Source organism: Plectropomus leopardus, chromosome 11 (assembly GCF_026936395.1).
Source record: "Plectropomus leopardus strain MGB_pleo_1.0 chromosome 11, ASM2693639v1, whole genome shotgun sequence".
NCBI classification, from domain to species: domain Eukaryota; kingdom Metazoa; phylum Chordata; class Actinopteri; order Perciformes; family Serranidae; genus Plectropomus; species Plectropomus leopardus.
The window spans coordinates 26,751,651-26,776,309 of NC_142186.1; the positions used below are offsets into that span (position 1 = coordinate 26,751,651).

Below are 24,659 nucleotides of genomic sequence, written 5' to 3' on the forward strand. Positions count from 1 at the left end.
ATGTTCATTTTCAATATTACTCCCACAAATAAAGCAGATGAAAACGGAGGAGAATGAACAGCTCAATTAGTGAAGCTTTAAATCTCTGCATTAAATAGAAGAACAGTGTGTTAAACTTAATGGTTCAAGTTTTATTTGGAGGGAGTCATCGTTTTCAAGACACGCAACATTTATGAGAAGAGTACCTGTGGCAAGTGTTTCTCTATAACCTTGAGTTTAAATAACAATGATGCTGATAAAATACTTTTCTTAATCTATGAGTGACTGTGGTCGCTATTCTATTTTAAAGGGGTGGTTCTTAGGTTTTTATCGTCAGCATGTCAGTCAGATTTTAAGTCAAGTAAAGTCAGGTTTTTACGGGACATTGACCGCCCTCATAATGTTGGTGTGACCCGACCCTGGGATCCAGCCCGTCACCACAATCACCATGTCGCCTGACTTGAAGAATCCTCTGGCTTTCCCTGAGGAGGACACAGAGCAGGACATGTGAGCAAGACAGCCTCATAACATTTAAATGGCTAATGAAGGCGCACATTCAGACAAACAGCTCTCACACACGCTGACCTATATCCATGCCGAAGTTGACCCTGTTGTCTACATCATCGGCCCAGACGGGAGCGGGCAGAGGGTGGAAGAGGACAGGAAACACTCCTCTTAGCAGCTGAGACTGACGAGCCACCTGAGGGAGAGGACGGAGACACTCAAGTTCAGTGTTTGTCTGTGTCAAACAACAACAAACTGTTTGCTCATAAATGTCAGTCACATCAACTGAGAGATGAAAAAACAGAGTTCGCACACAAGACTCCCATTAATATTTCATAAATAACCACAGATGTGATGATTTAAATATTTATGGGAGCATAGTCTAATGTGCAGACTCTTTTTTTTTTGTCTTTTGCAGGATCTTTTGTCCAGTACTGGATGTGAGTGCTTTTTAAAACTTTTTTTTGTCACGTCATCTGTCCATTCAAGACTTTCAAGAGCATCTGACCATTTGGGTTTCCGACTGCATAAAGTAAATAGAGACAAAGTCTCTTTCGTTCCCTATGCTGAACAACCACAGGACTTTCACTGCAATCAGTCCTGACAAAACATTGTAAAACATTTATGGTAATGAATTTGGAGGTGTTGAGCACCCTGTTGTGTAATGCAAGTGCACTACCTTTTTGTATATCATGGTTTAATTCAATTCAGTGGGGTTTATTAGCCTGGGAAACATATATTTGCTTTGCAAGAGGAAGTCTTAAATGAAAGAAAAAAATGTACATACAATAAGCACAGACCATTCATTTATATAAAAGTAGCTGCTGATTTCTCTCACAAACCTACCAAACTAAGAGAAATGTACCCAACACCATTTCACAAAATTTCAAAGAAACATGCCAATCAGCCTGGAAACCATGGCAAAATGGTGCACTCCATGTTGAGATTGAACATGCCACTGATTTCAGAAAAAATATGAACATTAGTCAACGGTGAGACACAAATAATTTTTGATCCTGTTTGAACTGTGCCATTGTCATTAAACTGTTAAGTATAAGACTAAAAGTGTGGAATTAGAAAGCATACAAATCAAATAGTAGCATAAGTGACATCCTAACTTCGTCCCTCACTGGCACTGCAATGCCTGTGTGTTTGTAGCAGGACGGGCAACCTGTCTTGTTCATTGTTTTACGTCCTGGCTGCCAGGAAGACCAGGATTCATTGATAAAACATATCAGGTAAGAACGCAGTGAAATGTGCAAAGGTAACGGCTGTCGGTGTTGCTGGTGTATATCATGTGAGACAAGAGATGCAGTTCAGTTAGCGGTTTCACATAAAACTAAATGACGAAGTGCAACTTTCTTGAGTTGCAAAATTAGCTCTTGAAAAGACTAACATTGCATAGGTGGTTCATGAAAAAAATCAAACCGGGTCAAAAATATGTCTCTTGCTATTGACTACTGTATAATATATGGTTTTTCTGAAATAAGGAATCACCGGAAGGGGAGAGACTTTACCTCTCAATATGGATCTACGTATATTTGTGACCCCTCATCACAGTTCAGCCAAAGAGTGATTTTCTTTCTCAGACTGATTCATTTAAAAGATTTTTAGAGATGTGAAAATGTGCCTGAGTGTATCCAGAGTGAAAAATCAAAAACAATTATTTTGTGTGACAGAAGTATCTGGTTTTGAAAAGTTTTCTTTTGACCTCTTGAGGGGTCCCGCCCCCCAGGATAGGACCGACTGATCTAACCCCACCATGAGGCTAATTTCCCGTTCACTGAAATTTTGGTCCAAAGATTATCTACAAACAATACAAAGCCAGACCTGCTTTAACTTTGCTTAGCATATTAAATGTATAAATATGTTTAATGAACCCCTGAACTCTCCTCCACCATCACCCAGGAACCAAAATTTCTGTGTAACTACTTCTACTACTGTTACTACTTCTTGATATACTTAATTTTTGTTGATCAACAGGGCATTCCTGCAAAAACAGTTTGCTGTCAGTGAGTTTCCACTGTATGTAATTAAAGGCTTCGACATTCAAAATGAACATCCTGTGATCTAAGAAGTCACGCGTGTTATCATATGAGGGTCACAAGGTCAAGGTACATGAAAGCAGCCGTCCACTGTGCTGAACATATCCACACCTGGTCCAGATGTGCTGCTCTGAATGTGGCCGTGACCTTCGACCTCCATAAGGAGCCTTCAGCAAGTGGTGAGCGGGATCTTTGATAGATTAACCCCACACAACTTTAAAATCACAGGTAATCTACTTCAAAACGGTTTGTGACACACTTGTGCTCTCCCCACAAGCTTTAAAACAACTGTCCCATAAAAAACACAAAATGCACTCCAGTGACATATCACACAAAAATCCACTAAGATAAATCTGACATCTTTAGTGCTGTCACCATTTACAGCCAGTGAGCGAGTAAATATTGACTGTATCACAAACAGACTTTTGAAATGTGTGATTCATCAACGTTCAAGTTTCAAACGAGACAAATGCTAGTTAACAGAGGCAGACCATACCTGAGGGCTTCTGGTGATGGCAATGATAGGACAGCGAGGGCGGTACCTGGACAGGAGATGTGCCGCTCTGAAGAGACGAGGACAAAAGAAGGAAGGAAAATATATCAGTGTTTGAACTGTCCAGACGCCACATTAGTTTCAGTGCTCCTTGGCATAGACTCCACAAGTGTCTGAACTCTACTGCAGAGATGAACACTTTTCTTAAAACGTATTCACTCATTTACACTTTGACGGTGGTGGTAAACTCCTGTCATCTTTTCACTGCATCTAAATGCAAATGTCACCTTAGCTTCTGCTACTTTTGAGACGTTAGTCAGATGAGCAGTTTGTGACTGAAGCTCCTGCCATAGAAATAATAAACTCTCTTTCAAAGTCACTTTTTGGCTAGCAGCACAGCTCTACGGGATGACTGTCGCTCTGCAGTCTGTGTCGGTTTGTCTGTTGGTTGGTTGGTCCACCACTTTGTTCCCAATAAATTGCAATCACTTTCTTTTCATCTAGTGCCTTCATAAGGTCAGAATTTTAACTTGTTTTTTGATTTATTAGTAAAATCCATTTCAAATTCAAAATTTTTGTTGGGTGGCTTAAAGCTAATTGAGGCAGAGTTTGCTCAGCACAATTTAATTATATTTACGGTTTTCTATCCCAGAGGTTATTGTGAGTAAACAGTTATGATTGTGATGCGGTCCTTATCATAGACTGTAATATAGGTTTATTGCAACTGGCTGAAAGAGGGCATATTGCCAAGGACAAGTAGCCCAATTAAATGGCCTAATTGAGTTATAACCGCACAAAACTGTGCATGTAAACATACTGAGTAATTTTAGCTCGCAGAACATGGGAGTTGCTGGTTTACTGCGGCCTTGATCAGTTCCCTTATCTTATTGTGTAGCTTTGGTAAATCCAAACTAACCCTTTAAAACATCAAAGTTACACAATGATACAACCACACTAACTGTTCAAGGCAGCAGCAACTGTTGTGTTCGATGATGTTAAATTGCTGTTTTATCTCAATGGAGTGCAACTTGGAAGAGAATGACATAAGGGCTTCAGTTTCCAGGGTTTAATCACTGTTTGATGGCAAGGTAAAGCAGTGAAAATTTTCTCTACACGACCTACACTTAAACTGATATTTTTGATATATAGTTTTGCTGCTACCCCTGTTCATAGCAGTTCATATTGCATTCGACCAATATTATTGTCTGTTTGTCTAAACTGGGAGCCTGCCGGCCCCCCTCTACTGTAGAAAATACACTGAATATGGATAAAGACCTCATACAACCCCACTTCAAGAAATCCAAACTACAGTTCTTACAGAATATGCTATGGTTTATCCATTGAGATATATATTTATATTTCTTCTCCTCTGGTGTGATATATATATATATATCACAGTGTTTTTATTGCTCCTGTGCAATGCCTTAAAAAATGCTGCTGAGACGAAAGAATTTCCCATTTTGGGATCATTGACATACATTTATCCATCTATCCATCAATCTATGTCCATCCATCCACCTAAATATCAGAATGTTAGCTTTGTAACGGTGAGTATCTTAGTATGCTCATATTAACATTCAGCTCAAAGCACTGCTGTTCACAAGTACAGCCTCACAGAGCTGATATCATCACTGAAGACTCTTAGTCTATTTTATTGCAATCTTGATCCCAATCAAGGTCAACTGGTTCTGTACATCCTTTTTATACAAACCACAGAGCATGAGAGGATGCAAAGTGCTTAACTGTATTATGCACTGCGCCTGAATGGAATAATTTGTTATTCTTTTGTGTTTATGTGGCGCCTGTGTATGTATGTAGAAATGGGTCTTTGCATGTAGGGATTTAAAATATGCATACTCATGTAGAGTAAATCTATCGAGATTGTGTATGCAAGTGTGTGGAGGAGAGAAATCTTTATTTTGCCAGGTAAGGGAGTCGATTTATACAATAAGCTATCAGAACACACAAAAATGCACAAAACCAAACATTATAGTCAACATAAAACTCTACCCTAAGGATGCAACAGCAGATAACAGGACTGCAATATTCAATCTGCAGCTTTGCTCTGGGACTCAATAACAACATCTGTTGCTCCAGCCTTTAAAGAGCCTGTATGTCTGTCCAGGGGGAAGAAGAGAAACTCAAAAACCTTGATATTTATTCAGGTCTAGCTCTTCCACGAATGAGTGTTTAACTCTACAGTGTATGCATGCTTGTGGGTGTATAAAAAGCCAGCTGAGTATCCAAGGATTTAAGTTCATACTGGATGACTAAGCACTTAAAGATTTGTGTCCAATACCACCATTCAGTGGTGATGCAGGAGGTGGTGTGCCATATATTTAAAGAAGTGGAAGGTTACAGTGTGGATGTCAGGGTGGTTGTTGGATGTATAAAGTGTCTGACTTTCATGTAGGAGACTAGAATTTGCGTCTTACTGCAGACCTCATGTTTACATCTTTAATCAACAGTTATCTCAACCTTTCCTTAACCTTACAGGGATAGTTTGACATTGCCATAGAAGTTTATTCGCTTTCTTTTGCAGAGAGTTAAATGAGAAGATTGATATTGATATATGCTTACATATTTTAGCACAAAGCCTTCATCAGAGCCATTGATACCTCTCTTATACTTGTAAGATACATATAAAGCTACAGTCTGTTACACAAAGAATGGAAGCAGATGAAAACAGCTAGCCTGGTTCTGTCAGTAGGTCATTTTTACACTTAATTTTTTGAATGAATCAAAACAAGCAGGATTGCAGAGCTTTAGAGGTGCTGGTGGGCAGACTTTGTTACATTCAGTCAGAGCTACATATTTATCTTTAACGACCCAAAAAACAGGCATTTCTGCACGGGTATCACTGATGCTAGTTCAGCTGCAAGAGGTGTTTACTGTGGGGTGCCCCAGGGCTCAGTACTGGGTCCAATTCTCTTTTTCATTTGCATGCTTCCTCTAGGCCACCTTATATGTAGGCTAGAGGAATATATGTATGTATCGGTTTCCACTTTTATGCTGATGATATTCTTATTTATCTTTTGGTGGAGACCCTGCCAAAAAACTCTCAGGACACTGTCAATCTGCTACACTTCCTTTATGACATCCGCAAGTTGATGTCACAAAATTACCTGCAGCTATATGCTGACAAAACAGAGATATGGATCATATATCAAGATAGCTCAAACATCCAAAAATGAAACAGCCTTGGGTCACTCTCCCATTCAATAACCCAAGATTGCTATAATCTTGGTGTCACTTTCTATCAAAATCTGAGTTTAGACAAACATGTAAAATCAACGTTTCAGTCCTGCTTTCATCATCTCATACATTTTAAGAATTAGACCATTTCTTTCCACAAAACAAATAACTACTTGATTTGACCACTGCTATTCCCACTCTGTGGCATCAGCAAAAAAATCAGTCTCCTGCCTCGAGCTTAATCAAAACTGCTGCCAGGACTTTGACTAAAAGACTAGAAAACATGACCACATTTATAGGTCCTGGCTTCCTTACACCAGCTACCTGTTGCTTTTAGAATAGATTTTAAGGTACTATTGATTACTTACAAAGCCCTGAGAGTCCTTGCTCCAAGATATTTGATCTGTTATTGCCCTACGCATGCAGCACTTGTTTTAAGGCTGGGATTAATTCAAAAATCTTAAACAGCCTTTGCAGTCAGAGCTCAGAGACTTTGAAATGAGAGGAGGGCTGCAAACTTTGTTTTTAAAATCCCACTTTTTCAAGAATTGCTTTTCTGTGATTTCACATGTTTTATGACATTTTAGTTAATTTTGCTCTGTGTTTTAGTATGTACCTAGTCATTGGCTCTTAGTTTATTTCGTTTATTTCATTTAATTTCTGTATATCTCAAAAATTAAATAATGTACTTAATTAAAATCTCATATATTTTGTCTGTGTGCCAATGTTTTAAAAAAAATTGGATCAATATGTTATGTTTTTTTTTTGTAAAATGTGTCTATAAATGTCTGATTTTTTATTACTTTTTTAATGACACAGTTTCAATACTTAAATCATTATGGTTTGACTTTCATAACCTTTGAGCTTTGGTTGTGCACATCTTAGAAATATGAAGCATTTGAAGAAATTACATTGCCATAAGCAAAAATATCAATGTCGGCACTGGGGGACTATTTCTTTTGAGTTCAGAGATTTAACCATGACCATACATTCTTTTCTGGGGTAGATTTGATATACACACCTGCCACTGGTGGTGAGGACTATGATGGCCCCTGCACAGCATTTGAAGGAGGACTCTACAGCTCCGATGGCTGTGACCTCTGTGGGGTCAGATGAGAGCGGAGTGAGACGACGCAACTCCTCAAACAGCTGCTGGTGGAAAATGGCCGCCTCTGCCTCCCTGCATATCTGAGAGACGGAGAGAGAGCGCGAGCGTCATCAGGGGGCACTACTAGCAGTCAGATCCAACAGAGTGGACATCATGTGCACACTGAAACACACACCGAGTGCATCATTGCCACTGCCTCCACAGGAAACAGTCCCTTGGCGGTCTCCCCAGATAACATTACGCAGTCAGCTCCATCCAGCACGGCGTTGGCGACGTCACTGCCCTCTGCTCTGGTTGGCCGTGGGTGTGCAACCATGCTCTCAAGCATCTACAGACACATTACACACACACACAAACCCACATTAGTCTTTTAACCACAGCCAAACAGTCCCTGCAGGGCAAAGGGATTCGATCAATGAGTCCATTAAAAATAAGCCACTTTATACGTCAATTTTTGTCCACAATGAGAAAGTAATGTCAAACAGGCTCTAGGGAGAAAGAGAAGAGACCGGGTAATGGCTTTGTGAACGGATGGACAGTACTGGGGGAGAATTGAGAGATCATTTCAGACCGAGGCAGCCAAGTATGAATTTGCAGGATTATTGACAAGTGAGAGACTCTATATTATGAGTCAATAAGCAAGGCAGACAGTTGGAAAATGAGATCCCTCGCAGTGTCGTCCAAGAGGCTGTGTTTTTGTAGTAGTTAAGAAGCTGTAGCTAATGCTGAATGGTGTTCATGTGTGGGTGGTGTTTGTGGGCTCAGGTCTCGTGTAGCAAACCTGCTATAACACTGTCACTCTGAGTCAGGAGCTGTAGCATAAACAAGTTACAGCGCTGTGACTCAACATGGCTGCAGGAGTGTGTGTGTAGCCGGAGCGGGGTGTGAAAGGGAGGAAGTGTGTGCATCTTTTCGAGGATGATTTTATTGGACAAGTGAGTGTGTTTGTGCGAGTACGTTATGTAGGAGGGCGAGGTTAATGCGTGCCTATTAGGTTTTAATGTTAGACCCATTTGACATTTGATTGGAGAACACTGGTGAAAAGTCTAAATCTGTATATCTGATCATTTCTGCGTCTTTCTCTGCATGTGCGTGCTCATCCCTGACCTGCGTGGCACAGATGACGGGCTTGCCGGCAGAGTTGCATCGTCCAATCATCATCTTCTGGGCGATGAAGACTTTCTCGGCCGGGATCTCGATCCCTAGGTCGCCCCTGGCAACCATCACGCCGTCGCTCTCAGCCAGGATCTCCTCAAAGCTGACAGCCAGATTAGGGGTGGATGAGGAGGCAAAGGATTGAGAGTTTGGGATAAAAATGAGGGAGATGGAGAAGAGCACAAAAGAAGCAGTGAGCAAATATGAAGACACAGAGGCAGAAATGATGGCGTTTCTGTGCATCATTATTATTTAAATGCACGTCTAAATGTGCAAAAAGAGGATTTTGCTCACAGACTCTGGATCTTGAAAATATATTGTGGATAGTTTTGCATTGTGATCTAAGTCCTATAATCATATTAGAAGTTTTACTGGTGAATAATTGCAAGTATCCTTATTTTAATGATGAAAAACCATATACAGTCCACTGAGCACAAGAGAACACAAGAAATAACAAAAAAGCAATGACTCTACAAAAAGATCATGACCCGGTTACTCAAGATAATCCACAAACCTTGTTGATTGGAGTTTCAAATAGGAACTATTTTCTTTCTACCAAACTACATCTGCAAACCGAATCACTATGCAAAAAGAGGCGGACATCTACTTCTAGCTAACATTACAGCTCAGCCATTAATATTTACATGTTGCACTGTTAGGAGCATCAGTCTCTTGTCCATGAGTAGATGCACGCCTTCTCATCGCTCCTACATGAAACACTCTGAAGTTATCAGCAAAAATCTGTATTGTGAGATCACAGTGACCCTGACATTTGACTTTTACCGAAAAAAAATCTAATCAGCTCATTCTTGAGTCTGAGTGGACATTTGTGCCAGATTTTAGGAAATTCCCTTAAGGCATTTTTGAGATATTGTGTGCATGAGAATGAAAATGACGAGGTCACAGTGACCTTAACTTCACCAAACAAATTTTAATTAGTTAATCCTGAATCCAAGTGGACGTTTGTGACAACTTTGGATAAACTTCCTCAAAGATTACTTGAGATTCTCATTCACAAGAATGAGAATTCACTGTGATCTTGACCTTTTATATTTGAACACCAAAATCTAATCAGGTCATCGTTGAGTCTAAGTGGACCCTGGACAAACTGACAGACAACACAAAAGCATAATGTCTTCGTCTGGTTGTCAGGCATAAAACCTAAAGCTGCAGGAGATGTAAAACAGGACTTTTCATGACAAATGTTGGTACATAGCATCATAGTTGTGTAAAATTCAATCTTTATGATGCGATGTTAAACATCCCATTTAATCAGAGCTATAGTTAAACACCGTCAGCAGGCAGCCAGCAGCAGGAGAAATGAGAGATGAGGAATGCAGATGAGAGGAGCTGTGACATAAAGTGTGTCAAATATATAAAGCGGCAGATATAACTCACACAGACAGCCTCACTGATCACTCATCATAGATGTGTAACATCCAGAGCTGACACGTGTCCATCCATCACTGACAGCTGGCTGCTCAGAGGAGGGTGGACTCTGAGTCCTGTCGCAGCCTCATTATGAAATCTTTAAAGCCTCCAGCTATTAAAAAACTCAACCGTAATGGTTTAAATCGTATGGTTTTAAAAAATATTTTCCTGGACTCACTTCTGAACACCTTGCCGGCTCTCCACCTTGCTGATCACTTTGATGTGTCGTCCGTGTGCCCCAAGAGTTCGCCGCACATCTTTGACATCCTGGGCAGAGCGGATGAAGCTGGCGAACACTATGTCTACACCCTGCGCCACCCCGAACCTCAGGTCGGCCTCGTCTCGCTCACTGACTGCCTGCAGGCCGATGAGGTCGCAGCCGGGGAGGTTAACACCTTTACGACTGGACAGCAGCCCACCGTTCTCCACCACCGTGTCCACCCAGTCAGAGCCTGCAGGAGTTTCAGAAAATAAGACATGAATTAAACTGTCATCTACGAATTGAGGATAGGATAAACTAAATTTCTCTGCCAAGGCTGCATTGATAAAGGAGTCTTAACATTACAATTACAAATTGTAAATCTCTCACTCAGCATTGTGAGTTGTACTCTCGGGTAGGATGGCCTGCTCTGGCGACCCGCAGGCTCTTACACTGATACAATTTTATATCTAAGGCAATTCTTGGTCTTCTCCCACACTGCCTATGTATTTTTATCACGTAGAAAAGTAGCAGAAAGTATTCATTGTGTTCTCAGGACCTCTTTATGCTCTCTATCTCAAACGCTTGGACAGAAATTGGGAAAAAGGTTTTTGGGTATTCTGCACCCCCAGCCTGCGAATTGTTGCAGAATGACTTGAAACTCAAGGAGCTGGTGTCGTTAAATGTTCCTAAATCTAAATTCAAAGATTCAGCAGCAGATTCTTAAAGATGTCGATGTTTCCAGCCTACCCGGTTGTACAGCTGACTCCCAAAAGGTTTTTGACTGATAGATAGTTCTCTTTTAATGCAAATTCTCGTGCTTGTGAATTGTATCTTGTCTCCTTTTGTGTCTCTGTCTGCAACTTTGTGTCTTCACTGCTGACTGTCTTGGCCAGGTCTCCCCTGAAAAAAAGATTCTTAATCTCAATGGGACCAACCTAGTTAAATAAAGGTTCAATAAAACAAATAAATTAACTGGTGTGAATATCTTCTAAAGTAAATGGATGAAAATATTTAATAAATTTGAATAATCTAGCAGGAGATTGTGCTGTTTTTTTCGAGTTCTAACTTGAATTTCTAATCTAGACTGTATTTAGACTATTTATAGAACCTGCAGAGCCCCAGATATGATCCAGATAAGCATAATGGTGGGGAGGCAGATTTTGTTTGGGGGCTCCAAGTACCATCTTTTCATGGACAGGTGATTCAGCTCAGCCAGCTTTCCCTTTTGAAAAGACCTCATTCAGAGTGAGACCTACAGGGCCAATCATTATGTGACCAAATGAGGTGGTCTTTTGTGCATTAATGCTACAAATTGATGTATTAGATGAGGCGGCAGTAGCTCATTCTGTGGGGACTTGGCTCGAGAACCAGACGGTCACAGGTTCATGTCCTTGTATTGACCAAAGACTAAGTGTGGACTGGAAGCTGGTGAGGTGCCAGTTCATGCTTTTCAAGACTGCCGAGGTACATTGGAGCAGAGCACCAAAACCTTGAATACTCGAGGCGCCTGTCCAAAGTCCAACTTTCTATTAATGCATGTCTATAGGTCTTGTTTGTAGATGTGTCTGTATTTCAGGCCTGTGTCTGCATTTCATTTGTAAAAAAACAAAAAACAATAGAGTGGAAAAATGTAATTTCCCCTCTAGGGACTAATAAAGGAACGCTTTCTTTCTTTCTACTTCAGCAACAAAATAGCACATAGGACAAATAGGAATTTGTATAGACTATAATTAAGAAGAATGAGTAAGCAGAGACGGTAGTAGTAGTATTTAATATGTACAGTTTGTCTGTTTCTTTTGTTCTTTCTTTTGTTATTTTTTATGTTACACATATTAGAGTTGTTTGGGATGCTCAGTACTAAAATTTTAATGATTTTGTTAATATTTCCAATTTATTTTGGTCAATATCTATATCTATATATATATCTATATAACACAAGATTACCTGTTTCCAGTACTTTGAGTGCAATGAGGCCGTCATCAATGTAGATCTTGCCTCCCTTATCGAGGACTTTGGGCAGGCTGGGGTAGTCCACCCAGATAACCTTCCCATCTGTCTTGTCTTTGTCACTCTCTGCTGTCACCACACGGACATGGTTGCCCTTTTCCAGCTCCACCTCCTCCTCCACTTTCTATACACAGACACACACAAACAAAGTGGAGAGAAAGAAACTTTATGATCCGGTTTCCTGGCCCTCATTAGGCCTCAGGAGACGGCAACACTGGTGCATTTTTATCGACAAAGCCGTACTGGTTTAACTCCCTCTGTGTAACCTCCGGTCACTAACCAACAGTTATGATTTTCACTCCACAAGGATGTGGCTCTACGAGAGACCCAAATTTCTCATAGATTAGATTTCTCATATTTTACACCCTGGTCATGCAATAACCTTCATAACACACCAAAGCCTCATGATTTAGTCTCCCTGGCTGGGAGAGTCAAAGTTGTGAAAAAAACATCTGTAACTGAAGAGTGCAGAAAACTGTTATTCCTAAACTTAATTCTGTATCACGTGTCTGTTTTTAATTGTCCCTTGTCTGTTTTTGACATGCTGTATTTTATAATCGTTCTAACCTTGTAATGACGTGCCATCTTGACAGGTCTCTCTCTCAAAAAAAAAAAACATTTTCATTTCAAAAAGACTTCCCATGTAAAAATGTACAGAACTTTTTACTAATTTCTTGCCAATGTTTTTGAAAGAAATCAAACCAAACTACAGAGGATTCAAAGAGTTACTTAGGTAATTTTTAAAGCCAAGTAATGCATTATTAATTTTCCTCTGTCAACACAAGTCTTACCAAATGCATGGGAGGTGTCATATGTGTATCTGTGCCACCTGTGGAGCAACTGAGGAGTTTCTTCCAAATATTATTTTAAGTTCCTGTGTTTGCAAGAACATGCAGACACAGGCACGCAAGCTGTTTTTGTTTATCCTGAATATAATAACCAACAAACTCAGAAATTTGTTAAACTGTAATTAATGCTCTGCTATTAATTCCAACTAAATATATCATAAATAAAGAACTACAGTTTGTAAACCCTCCATGCTCCGATGTTGTCATCTATCTGTTATGCTGATGTACATTGATCTGTTGATGATCACAAAAATAAAAAACAATAATCAAATATTTGGCTCTCTCGTCGGAGGAGAGAATCTTTCCCTGTTTGCTGTTGCAAAACCACAGCCTGCCCCTGAGCCGGGCTGAGACCTGCTGGATCCGACTTCCCACGCTGTCCACACACATGACATGATTTACTGGCATGTCAAGCGTCCACAAACCAGAGTGGTTTATGACGCCTGAGTAGTTCTGGTAATTCACATCAGAGGCTCTGAGTGCTGGTGACGATGATAACGTGACAGACTTCAACTGTACTGAGCTATAACTGTCCCACAGATATGTCAACAGCTCTCTGCCAATCATTTAGTGACGCTGTTGTCTCACTTTGCGGTTAGAAATGACAGTTTATGTGTACCTATTTTTTTAATTAAATAATTTTGAAGTAAGGGTCATTCTTTCTGTTGTTTATGTAAATGCCATCTTCTAAAACATGCAGAATATATATGTTCATGACATGTAAATCCAAGAAATTAGAATTAGTTACTAAGAATATCACATGAAGATAATATAGCATACAGTTATGTGTAACACACGAGTTAGTAACTCTATTTAATCTTTCTATTGAGCTACTAAACAGACAAAACAAGCCAGGATCAGCATGCAGCTCGCACGTCATGCAGAGCATTTTGTAAGCTAATCAAAGCATGAAGAGGTTTCCAAGAGCTCAGAGTTATTTGTTCAGCAAAGCAGACGGCATGCAACAGCAACACAAAGAACAACAGAACAAGATGATGCTGATGAAAAAGCAAACAAGGACACACATGCGTGCAGTTTCTATGCCAAAAAACAAAAAAAGAGAAGGTAACAACCTGTTACCTGTTAAATGAGGATGATACAAAGCAGTCGAGACATTTTCAGCTCTTCTTACAGCTCACTGAATGTGACTGATTGATTACACTCTATGACAGATGAAGCATTACATATTTACCCCTTTCACTAATCCAGTGCGGATCTCTGGACCCTTCGTATCCAAGGCGATGGCAACCGGCCGATAATACAAGGGGTCAGAGGTGATCGTCTCCACCGCCTCTCGGATGTTTTTGATGGTTTCACCGTGATACTGACAGACAAGAGAAAGGAGACAGAGAATCAATGCATGACTGGAGGAAGGATAAAAAAAAAATTGTATGTAAGTACTGTAATTGTGAGAAACAATATACAGAGAAGTACTGCGCATACTTCATGTGAGCCGTGAGAGAAATTTAGACGAGCGATATTCATTCCAGCCTTGACCATCTCTTGGAGTTTGGGGACGGACCGGGATGCAGGACCTGAAAAGACACAGTAGATAAAATAAATAAGAGAAAAACATTTTATATAAAAGCTAAAGTTAGCAACTTTCATGAAAATAACTGTCAAATTTGCTAAAACTGTCACTGTATCCACACAGTAGTGCATGAGACAGATAATCTGTGAAAAATCATGCTCCTCCCCCTTCTAATGGTATTTGCTAAAAACCACCACACGCAAAGGAAAATAACCAATCAGACGCAACAAGTCTCTAATACAGCTGTCAATTATGTCAATGACTGATTGTGAACTGCATCAAGATTCTGTTACAGCATTGCCTATTTCTCAAATACTGTTATAAACATATTTTAGTGTACTGTTTAGCTGTAAAATGAGAACGTTTGTGACCTAGCAAAATAAAAGCTCTGCCAATCGGCCCAACCAAACTCTCATTTTACAGCTAAACAGTACACTAAATTATGTTTCCGAAAACATCTGAAGTAAGAAATGAGTGATGCAGTAACAGAATCTTGATTTATTTTTGATATGCGCTGCTTAGTTTGACATTTTCACTGCAGTTCACCAGCAGTGATTGATATGATTGGGAGCTGCATTAGAGTCCTTGCTTCTGATTGGCTGTTTTTCTTTCACTGTGTTGTAGTCTAACACCATAAGAGACACTACGAAGAGGCAGAGGAATATTATTTTTTCACAGATTATTTGTCTCAACCACTACTATGTAGATATAGTGACAGTTTCAGCAGAAATGTTAGCAAGCAAAAGCTTACAAAAGTTACCAACTAAAGCCTTGATGACATACTATGCAGGAACGTGCTAAAAACCGATGTATACACACAAACAGCAGTAATCCCCCTAAATTATCACTTATGACCTACTAGAAGTGTGTTTAGGTGTATTTATCAGAAGTGACAGTGCCTTCTATCTGTATTGTCTCATTTTCTTCTTATTTTAGTGTTTAGGTGAGGTCCGGACTTCATAAAAAAGTAGCAGCCAGGTGCCAGACTGCAAACAGCATGCATCCAAAAGGAAGCTGTGAAAACTGGGCACACAGCACCAAACAAAAACCCATGCAATTAAAGAGTAACGAGTGAATCTGTGGTTGACTTTCACTTTAACTGGCAATAATGCTTAAAAACACGTACCTACGTAAAACTGAGCTGAAACAATGAGGTGAAGTCACTGAGAATTTTGTTTTTCAGGCAAAAAATACCCCAAAAAATACTGCTTCCAGCTCCTCAAATGTGACAATTTGCTGTTTTTCTGCATTCACTGTGATGGCAACGTGAATAGCTTTATTTTTGGACTTTGATGAGACAAAACAAGCAATTTGGATTCGTCAACGTGTTCTGGAAAATTGTGATGGCCCTTTTTTTCCCACTTTTTCTCGGTATTTAATTGGCCAAGAAAATAATTGGATTACATTGAAAAATAACTGTGTTGGTACATCTACTTTGGACACGAGCCCTCAGTGAGGAGTACAGAAAAACCTGCCTGTGTGAGATATCTGGAGAGTCAGAGCTCTGCAAGAATGAAAAATCAATCTGTATATTGAATTTTCTTATTTCCTCTTTTTCTCTTTTATTTTCTCTTTTTCTATGGGAGGGAGAAAAGCAGACAGAGGTCCTGAGCCAAGAATCAAACCCTGCCAACACTCTGACGGCCACCCAGCACCCAGGAGCTGGCTGTCTGACAGCCTGCCAGTGATGACATACAACAGTTGCCAGAAAACAAACTTGAGACTGAGACTCACTGTCTGCGGCCGGTTGTCACACTCACCGATGGTGCAGATTATGCTGGTGTTGCGCGCTGTGATTGGCTCCTGGTCGATGTCCAGCAGACAGAGGTGCTCCAGGAAGGTGTCAGCCATGCTGGCATCCAGCTCCTGGCGTTGGATGAAAGAGTCCGGCAGTGTCATATTCTCTGAGTAGCGCCTGATGCGAGCTGTAGCGACAGAAAAATGTTGTCAGCGGGGTGAAGTCAGTCATGAAAACTCTACTGCCAACTCCACCTGTGAATGCTAATGAAATAAACACCTCAAACAGAGAAAAGTGTGTATTGCTGTGTGAATGATGAAACAGAACAACACGACTAGTGTTTATTAAAGGGACAGTTCATCACAAAATAAAAATGACATATTTTTCCTCTCAGCTATAGTGCTATTTATCAAACCAGATTGTTTTGGTGTGAGCTGCAGTGTTGGAGATATCGGTTGTAAATGTGTCTTACATATATGATGAAACTAGATGGCACTCAAAGCACCAAAAACTTACATTTGAAAAACTCAACCTCAATGTCACTTTCCAGAAATTATGACCCGTTTACTCATGATGATCCACAGACCTTGTTTTGAGCAGTTTCACGTAGGAACTATTTTCTTTTTCCCAAGCTACACCAGCCAACCATATCACAACGCAGAAGGAAGTGTGCATCTACTGTTAGCTCACTAAGCACCACTGAACTAGCTAACTTTACAGCTCAGCTGAGGAGGACGCCATTACTGTTTACATCTTGCACTGTCACGAGCACAAGCCTCTTGTCCATGAGTAGGTGCACGCCTCCTTCTGCACGGTGATACAGTTGGCTGGAGACATTGCTGTTAAGTTGCTGAGTGCCCTCTGGTTTCACTAAACTGGAGAGAAGGCAGAGATCTCTACGGCCAATATCTCCAATATTCGGCTACTCGCAGCAAAACAATCTAGATTGATAAATAACACGACAGATAAGAAGAAAATGTTGGTTTTTTTTATTTGGGGTGAACTATCCCTTTAAGAGCAGATTGTGATTGTGCAGTGACAGCAAAGAAAACAGAGTTTGTGCACACAGAGGCACAGAAACACACCACAGACACTGACCTGACATTAACTACAGCGCGGAGGGGTCATGAAGATTAACATGCTGACATTCAGCTGTCATACGAGTCGGTTATATGAAACAATAAGCTGCAGTACGGCAGATATTCTTCGACAAGCCACGACTTTGAAAAAGGAAGGAAAGGTGACATTAATGCCATACAGAAGACATTAAAAAGCTGTGTGGTGACATTTGAATCAAATGAAAATACAAAACGGGTCTACACAACAGAAATCCTTTAATGTAAAGAAGGCTGCATCTCAGAAAACTGGAGGAACAGAAGATCCTCATTTCACATGCAGTTTAATAAAATATCATCACCCCTTCTACTTAAGATGTCACGACTGGAGTGAGTGGAGTAACAGGGACCCAAATACAGACTATATGTAGACTAAAACAGGTTAGGGCTTTATTGACGAAATAAAGGTACAAAAGCACACAAAGTTGTGGGTTGTTAAGTGTCAAAAACAGAAAACCAGTTGAAACAGGGAATCAAATCCAAAAAGAGAATCACCTCAAGTCCATAGTAGTCCGTAACCAAGACAAGAAAGCAACACTGAAAGTCTAAGAAACTGTGAAGGAGTGAGTGGAAAACAGCTGAATAAATATCTGCATGGCTGATGAGGAAAGTGGGAACAGGTGTGCGTGTGTATGGGCGGAGCAGTCAGATGATAGAGAGAGCAGGGGAAGTGTGAGGGCATCTGGTGGATGGAGGGAAAATAACATTAAAGGAGAGCTGGGAGAGAGAGGGAATGAGGCTGGAGAGAAGGGACAGAGAGACAGGCTGTGACAGAAGAAGGAAAGACAAACTGAGATGTCTTGCACTCTCCGAGGAGACAGTAAAGCTGAAAGGAGACTGATTTGTTGTTGTGCTGTCTGTCAGTGTCGGAGCTGCATGTTCCTCTCCATCCTGAAAACCACAACGCTGAAAAATTGTTCATGAGGAGACGACAAATGAATTCTGTAGCTGAGAGAAAACAGCTCTAATATGATACCAAGTTTTAAGTAATGCTTGTTAAACCTGCATTCACCGATTTTTAGCTCAGGATGCTGTAACAAAACATTGGCATATTATTTCTAGGTTTTTGGACACCTGTTGAATCTAAGTCCAATATTCATTCTCCATCTGGTCCATCTTGTTCTCCACTAGCTTCTCAGAGAAATATCTGTCTCTTAAGCAGCTAAATGCTCCAATTAATTCACCGGCTGCATTGACTCCCTGCTGCTTGGTAACTCACAGGTACTGGACAGTCTGGAAATGAAGCCATAAAAGCAGGAAAAGTGACCCAAAACGTTAAATAGGAATTACAGCCATTTTCAAAATTCATACACATAAGTCCTACGGTCAAAGACAATTTTAAAATATTAGTTAACATAAACATTAACAACTTCCTTGTTCAGTTTCTGGCTTTGAGAAAGAGCTGCTCATGTTCACAAATATTCTGTGGCCATGGAAATAACATATTGGAATTCTAAATTTAGGTTGTGTTGCAGGTTGTAAAAACCAAAACAATGAGTTGAAAGATGCTATAAAATCTTTGCAGAACTCAAGGGTTGTCTGCAGGTCTGCAAAGTAAAGCTAATGCCTAATGCCATACTTTTATATGGTCAGCAGGGGGGACTGGATGCAAAACAGCTCTGACTGTGTAAAAATCTATTAGAAAATGAGCCTAATTCTCACTTGAAATATTACTTCAGTAAACATTTACGAGCAAGTTTATGGTCTCAATCACTAGTGTCAAGTCTTCTTAAACACAGCATGATGATCATTTTGTAAATTATGGTCTCATTCAGAGTGAAATAGACCATAAAGCAGGTTTTGCTTTAGGGCTGCAACTAATGAATATTTTTTTTATTATTGAATAATCTGCAGATTGTGTTCACAATTAATCATTTAGTCAAGAAATGTCAAAAAATAAATAAATGAAATGCTTATCAAAGTTTTCCAGAGCCTAAAGTGACATCTTAAAAATGGTCTTTTTGCCCAACCCATAGCCCAAAACTCAAAGGTTTTTAATGTACTATCATAAATGAGAAAGAAATTTGGCCTAATTTTCACATTTAAGAAGGTGGACCAGGACTGAAAGGACTGAAATGATAAATTTATTATCAAAATAGTTACTGATTAATTTTCTTGTCAATTAACTGACGAATCGTTGCAGCCGTAGTGTGCTTTTGGTTGGGGCTACTTTGTGATAAACAAACTGGGCATGAATAGTGCTCTTCATAGTCAGCTTCGCGCCCTTCTCTCCATAAACTGCAGTTTTCTGCAGTTTATGGAGCTGCAGGAAACTGCTGAGTCAGGTGATTATGTGATTATTATCTGTGGCTTCATCACTACCTCTGAACACTTTCACTTTACAGCCATTGTTACTCTAAAAATCAGACCAGAGCAGTTTAAAAACACATATCTGATAGTGCAGATTATTTTTTGCCCATTACTGAGTCACCCACAATGAATCAAACTACAATAAAACCCCACCTACACTCTGCAAACTGCTGAATCTTAGCTCAAATAAATATGTTTTAACATTGATTTTATGAGCTCTAACCTCTTAGAATCTCAGACTTACGAGTCTGAAAGCTTTTAAACACCCAATGAGACCACCTGTCACCACCGCTGCATAAAACCTGACAGTAGAACCAGTAAATGGAGCCAGTGTCTCTCATGCAAAGCACTGTGGTACCTGGTTGAGGGCTTTGAGCCGGTAACAATGGCATCCATTTTAGAGGATGTCACAATCAGTCAAGCCTGCAATTTCTGCCACCACGGGGGAGGAGAGAGTGAAGACCAGCGAGGAGGAGGAGGAGGAGAGGCTGGCAGACAAGGTCGCTGCTAACGGCACAACAAGAGCGAAGAGGTGAGGACAAAGGAGAGCGAGAGGAGGGGGTGAGAGTGAGGTGGTGAAGACAGGAGGAATCTGACGAGGAAGATTTCGACAGATCTATAACGGAGGAGAGACTCAATTATTTGTTGCTTTTTTTTGCACTACCTGTCACAGTGTTAACGCCTTGTTGACCACTACTATCTAATAAGTGTCACAATTTAATTGCGTGCTATGAATTAAAGCCCTCAAAGTTAAATGCACATGCAGAAATGGAGACGGACTGAGCGTTAAACCTGCAGACAAAAGTCCCTGATGGTAACAGTGACTTTTGCAGAATAACGTGAACAGCTCCTCCATCCTGTGATTTCGGTAGCTGTCAGTGTTTTCTCTTCCGGTCTCCTTTTCTCTCTCACTCTCTATCCACCTCCCTGTGACCCAGTTCTGCCGCACCGCTGCACACATCATTACGTGTCCCACTGAGATCCTCCTCTGACATATCCCAGAGTGTACACATGGAAACACACACACACACACACACACACACACACACACACACACACACACAGATGCATGTACCTGTTACTGGAAAGGCTGTCTATAAATAACGCAGGTCAAAGACAGTTGCAAATTATCAGTTTTTATGATAAGAGAGGTCAAGCAGGTGATGGGCGTGGCCTGTTTGCAGCAGGTCACATTCCTGCATGCACACAGGTCAGCGTGTGCAATCAATTGGTGACCTCGATGTAAGAGGGCAAAATCTTTGTCTAACCATGACTCTGCACAAAAGTTCAAAAGCATCCAACAAATGACACAGTGGTGCAGTGTTTGACCTGCAAGTTACAACTGGGCGATATTGCAACACGACAGATACTGGAAAGTGACAAATAATTAGCCAGCACACTTATACAACCTAATTACCTGCATACAAAAGTCCTTTTTCTTTGCATTTCACAGTTAATCAAACTAAATCAATCCCTAAAAGGTCATCTTTTGATTTTGAATCATTCTGCAGTTGCATGATAATGTACAAAACTTAGTACAAAAACAAGTCTGCTTACCCATTTTCATAAAACCATCAATTTTGTCTAAGATCTAGATCCCCTGCACTGTTCCTCCTCCTCTACTTTTTTATCTTAATTTCTTTGTTCTTCAGTTTTTCTGTATTTCCTCTTCTGCCTTTGCCCTTGTCTGTGCTCAGGTCGCGTCCCTCTCTGAGTCTAGTGTCACCTGAACACGTCTAGTTAAATCTCTTTTCTTCATTTTCACACTCTGACCCCTCTGCTGCCCCCCTATCTCTCCTCCCACTCTCACCATTTGGAGGGAGGCCACAGCTTGCAACACACTGATGATTTTGGATGAATTAGTAGCCTGACTGGGCCAAAACGATGTTAAAAATGGAAGAAAAAAATCTACATGGCACAGAGATGGCACCAAACTATCAGGGTGCACTAGAGTGCAAAGTAATACTTGTCTATTTGGTGCATTGCTGCAGATTATGTAACCCTCAACATAACACACTTTTAACCCCAAACTAGGCACAGAATATATTTGCAATACTTTCCATGATTGTTGTGCTTTGTTGATTAATTAATTATTCAACTGACAGAAGAAGAATCATCAACAATTTACAAGTCCTTCATCAAGGTAAAATGCCAAAAACTTGCTCTTTTCAACTTCTTGAGGTCAGGAATTGTTGCTTTTCTTTGTTTTATATTATTGAGAAACTCTGGGGTTTGGAATAAAAAACATATCCAAATATGTCCCTTTGGGCTCAGAGAAAATGTGACTATTTTCTAGTGTAGTCGAAAACATTGATTTATCAATATATATCCATTCTGAATATTTACAGCTGTTTCAATACTTATTTTCTGCAGTATCCGTACCACAGTACCAACTGTGCTTTCTAACTCTCTTTTTGTTGATGCTTAATACGTCATTCTGCTGTTCTCTGCTACTAACCAAGAAAAAAGTGTCTTTTGTCATGTGACAGCCCTGTTATATCTATATCTATATCTTTTTTTGTAGTACTTTTTAAATAGTACACTCTAAATGTCAATTTTACCCTGTGGTATCAAAACTGGTTTCAATTAATTATATTTTTCAATGTAATGTATTAAAATTCCTGCTCCACAACAATTCTACTTTCTATCCTTTTTTTAGACTTAACAATATGTCAGTAAACTGTTAAAAAAAAAAATTCAACAGGTTAATCACTAATGAAAAAATACTTTTTCAATTTCCAGAAGACCAAAAGCAAAAGTAAGTAAATCATAATTGTTAATAACTCATCAATAAACAGTTCTTACAATAGCTCTTTAGTCATAAATGTTAATAAATTATTAACAAATTAATTTCCGCCCAGACAGTATGTCCAAAAAGAGGTCAAACGAATCATTGAACAAATCCACATCATGAACTAAAACGCTGAAAATATTAAGAAAGTGTCATACTGTACAACACTTGTTCCCAAACTGGGGGGTCCCGAACTCACTAGAGGTCATCAGAGCTTCATGGGGGGTCAGGAGGCCTCTGTGATTTTAAGGATGTAATAACACTAGTCTATAAAATGGTCTATATCTCAGCATTTCATTGATTTATGTGAAGAAAGCTAAACTGCATTGTTATTTTTAGAGTTAAGATAATTTGTTTAGATAATGTATTTGTTTATGTCAAAAGTGTATTAGATGTTTCCTCTTTTTTTATATGGACTTTGAGCCTAGAATAAAGGATTTGTTGATTGATTGATTGATATTAAAGTTATATTATTCAAGATAAATAAAAAATCTTGAAGGATAAGAGCAAAGTGAAGACAAGCTACATTCACAAAGCATTCGCTCTCTGTTTAACAGCCTCATCCTGCATTAGAAAACTGCACAGTGAAAACAAGCAAAGAGCTAATACAACAATGACCAAGAGTCAGGGAGCAGAAAACACTGTCCTTGTCACAAAAAAGAAAAAAAAAACTAATTAAGTATGTATCTGTGATGCAAAATTCACAAGAAATAATCTACACAAAATTCATCCAAATCGCTTGTTTTACACCAACTTCCTGCAGTCATCGTGTTATCGTGTTTTTACTGTGATTGCTATACATAGAAAATAATATGAAATATCCATAAAACATGTCACTTTGTCAGAGGTTGTCAGTTTACTCAACAACAAAAATAAAGTTTGCAACCACTGCTTAAGAAGAGAAAAAACAGTCACAATCTGACACATAAAAGCAATTTTTAATTTAAAAAAATTAATGGCTTTTAATCTATTAAGTATTAGTACATTTTTTAAATTATTGTTAATTATAAGCTATAATACTTTTTTTGTTTGTTTGATCAGTGACTTACCAGAACCTGGTACCTGGAGTTGTTGCATATTTAGTTTGAAGGTGTTGATCTCATTGAGTTGTTGAGCCTCTGAGAAACTATCATCAATAACTTGTTCTCCTAAACATTTTGCATTTAAGCCACTGAAGCGTAATTTCTTGGAAAACACACCTGTCTTAAAAACAGTGGACTGATAAAAGGCTGCTGTTATGTAAGTGTGAGACTTTGACAGATGAGGTGACACACAGAGATGATGTGTCTTCCACTCAGTGACACAGTTTGCTCCAAGTTTCTTTTCTAGTTTCTAGGGAGAGAGAGTGAGAGAGTGCACGGAGCAGAGCTGCAGAGGTGTATCTATGCACAGTCACGCATGAACCCGCGCTGACAGACTCAGGGTGTAAATCGTTAGCCAAAGGCAAACAGACCTTTGCTCCCGAGCTGACTGTAGAAACCCTGCAGCTCTACGCAGCCACACCTAGTATGATATAATAGCACATGCGCTCATAATAACCAGACTGGACTAAAGGTCTGTTTTACGCATGGAGACCAAAGTGCAAAATTTGACATGCAGCTTGAATATGAAACACTCAAATCAATCATTCAGTAGCCTCCAATAAAGGCAGCAGCAGCCTATTACAGGAAAAACTTTTATCTTTCAGTCTCAAGCGCTTTATCTCAACCTGAGAGTCAGTTGGCTCTTTCAGGAGGAAAATGAAGTCTTTTTATAGAGCTTGTTAGCAAACAATTGACAAAAATGAGAGAGGAGAGAAGATCAATATATGGAGGAGCGACAGGATAAACAACAGGGACGCTTTTCAGCAGAAAAATAAACAATCTAAGCAACAACAAAAAAACACATTACGTAAACATAAAGGTGCAGAAAGAGGTGTTGGCTTCATTTACTCATTACATATTACACAGTATGAAACAAGGCTGCAAAGTTTAGATCTTTAGAAAGGAGACCACCAACCTGTTGGATGCATGAAGCAGGAGGCCAAGACTGTGAGGAGGAGGAGCACGCGAGTCAAATGTAAATGAATGGGTTAGTGTGATTTTTAGTGCCATCTAGTGGAAATTGGTGTTAATGCTGCTTTTGCTACGTTTGCTACAATGAAGACAACATGCGGAGGGAATTATACTTTATTTATCAGCTTCATGAATATTTGGGCTGAATGCAAA

At 39.7% G+C, this 24,659-nt stretch overlaps 1 protein-coding gene across 5 annotated transcripts; it reads right to left on the reverse strand.

The window, feature by feature from the left end:
- Positions 1-110: 110 nt before the first annotated feature.
- On the reverse strand, positions 111-24,547 carry pklr (pyruvate kinase L/R). Of its 5 annotated transcripts, XM_042490626.2 has the most exons (13): positions 17,847-17,972; positions 17,335-17,456; positions 16,259-16,423; positions 14,411-14,502; positions 14,160-14,291; positions 12,057-12,243; positions 10,089-10,362; positions 8,432-8,582; positions 7,500-7,652; positions 7,238-7,404; positions 3,025-3,091; positions 565-679; positions 111-461 (listed from the first exon to the last, which is right to left on the reverse strand). In XM_042490626.2, the coding sequence occupies exons 2-13, from the start codon at positions 17,339-17,341 to the stop codon at positions 355-357; spliced, it is 1,617 nt and encodes a 538-aa protein (XP_042346560.1). In that variant the 5' UTR covers positions 17,342-17,456; positions 17,847-17,972; the 3' UTR covers positions 111-354. The 5 variants fall into 5 exon arrangements, with proteins under 5 accessions (XP_042346560.1, XP_042346558.1, XP_042346557.1 ...); XM_042490624.2 differs by lacking the exons at positions 17,335-17,456; positions 17,847-17,972 and adding an exon at positions 24,451-24,547; XM_042490623.2 differs by lacking the exons at positions 17,335-17,456; positions 17,847-17,972 and adding an exon at positions 23,502-23,760.
- Positions 24,548-24,659: the final 112 nt, after the last annotated feature.

Coding starts and splice junctions, on each gene's coding strand:
- pklr (XM_042490623.2), bottom strand. CDS start 23,529: ATGCAACAACTCCAGGTACCAGGTTCTG. Junction 14,292..14,410: donor TCTCTCACGGCTCACATGAA/GTATGCGCAGTA, acceptor CTTGTCTGTCAG/TATCACGGTGAAACCATCAA. Junction 8,583..10,088: donor AGCCGGCAAGGTGTTCAGAA/GTGAGTCCAGGA, acceptor TCTGGCTGTCAG/CTTTGAGGAGATCCTGGCTG.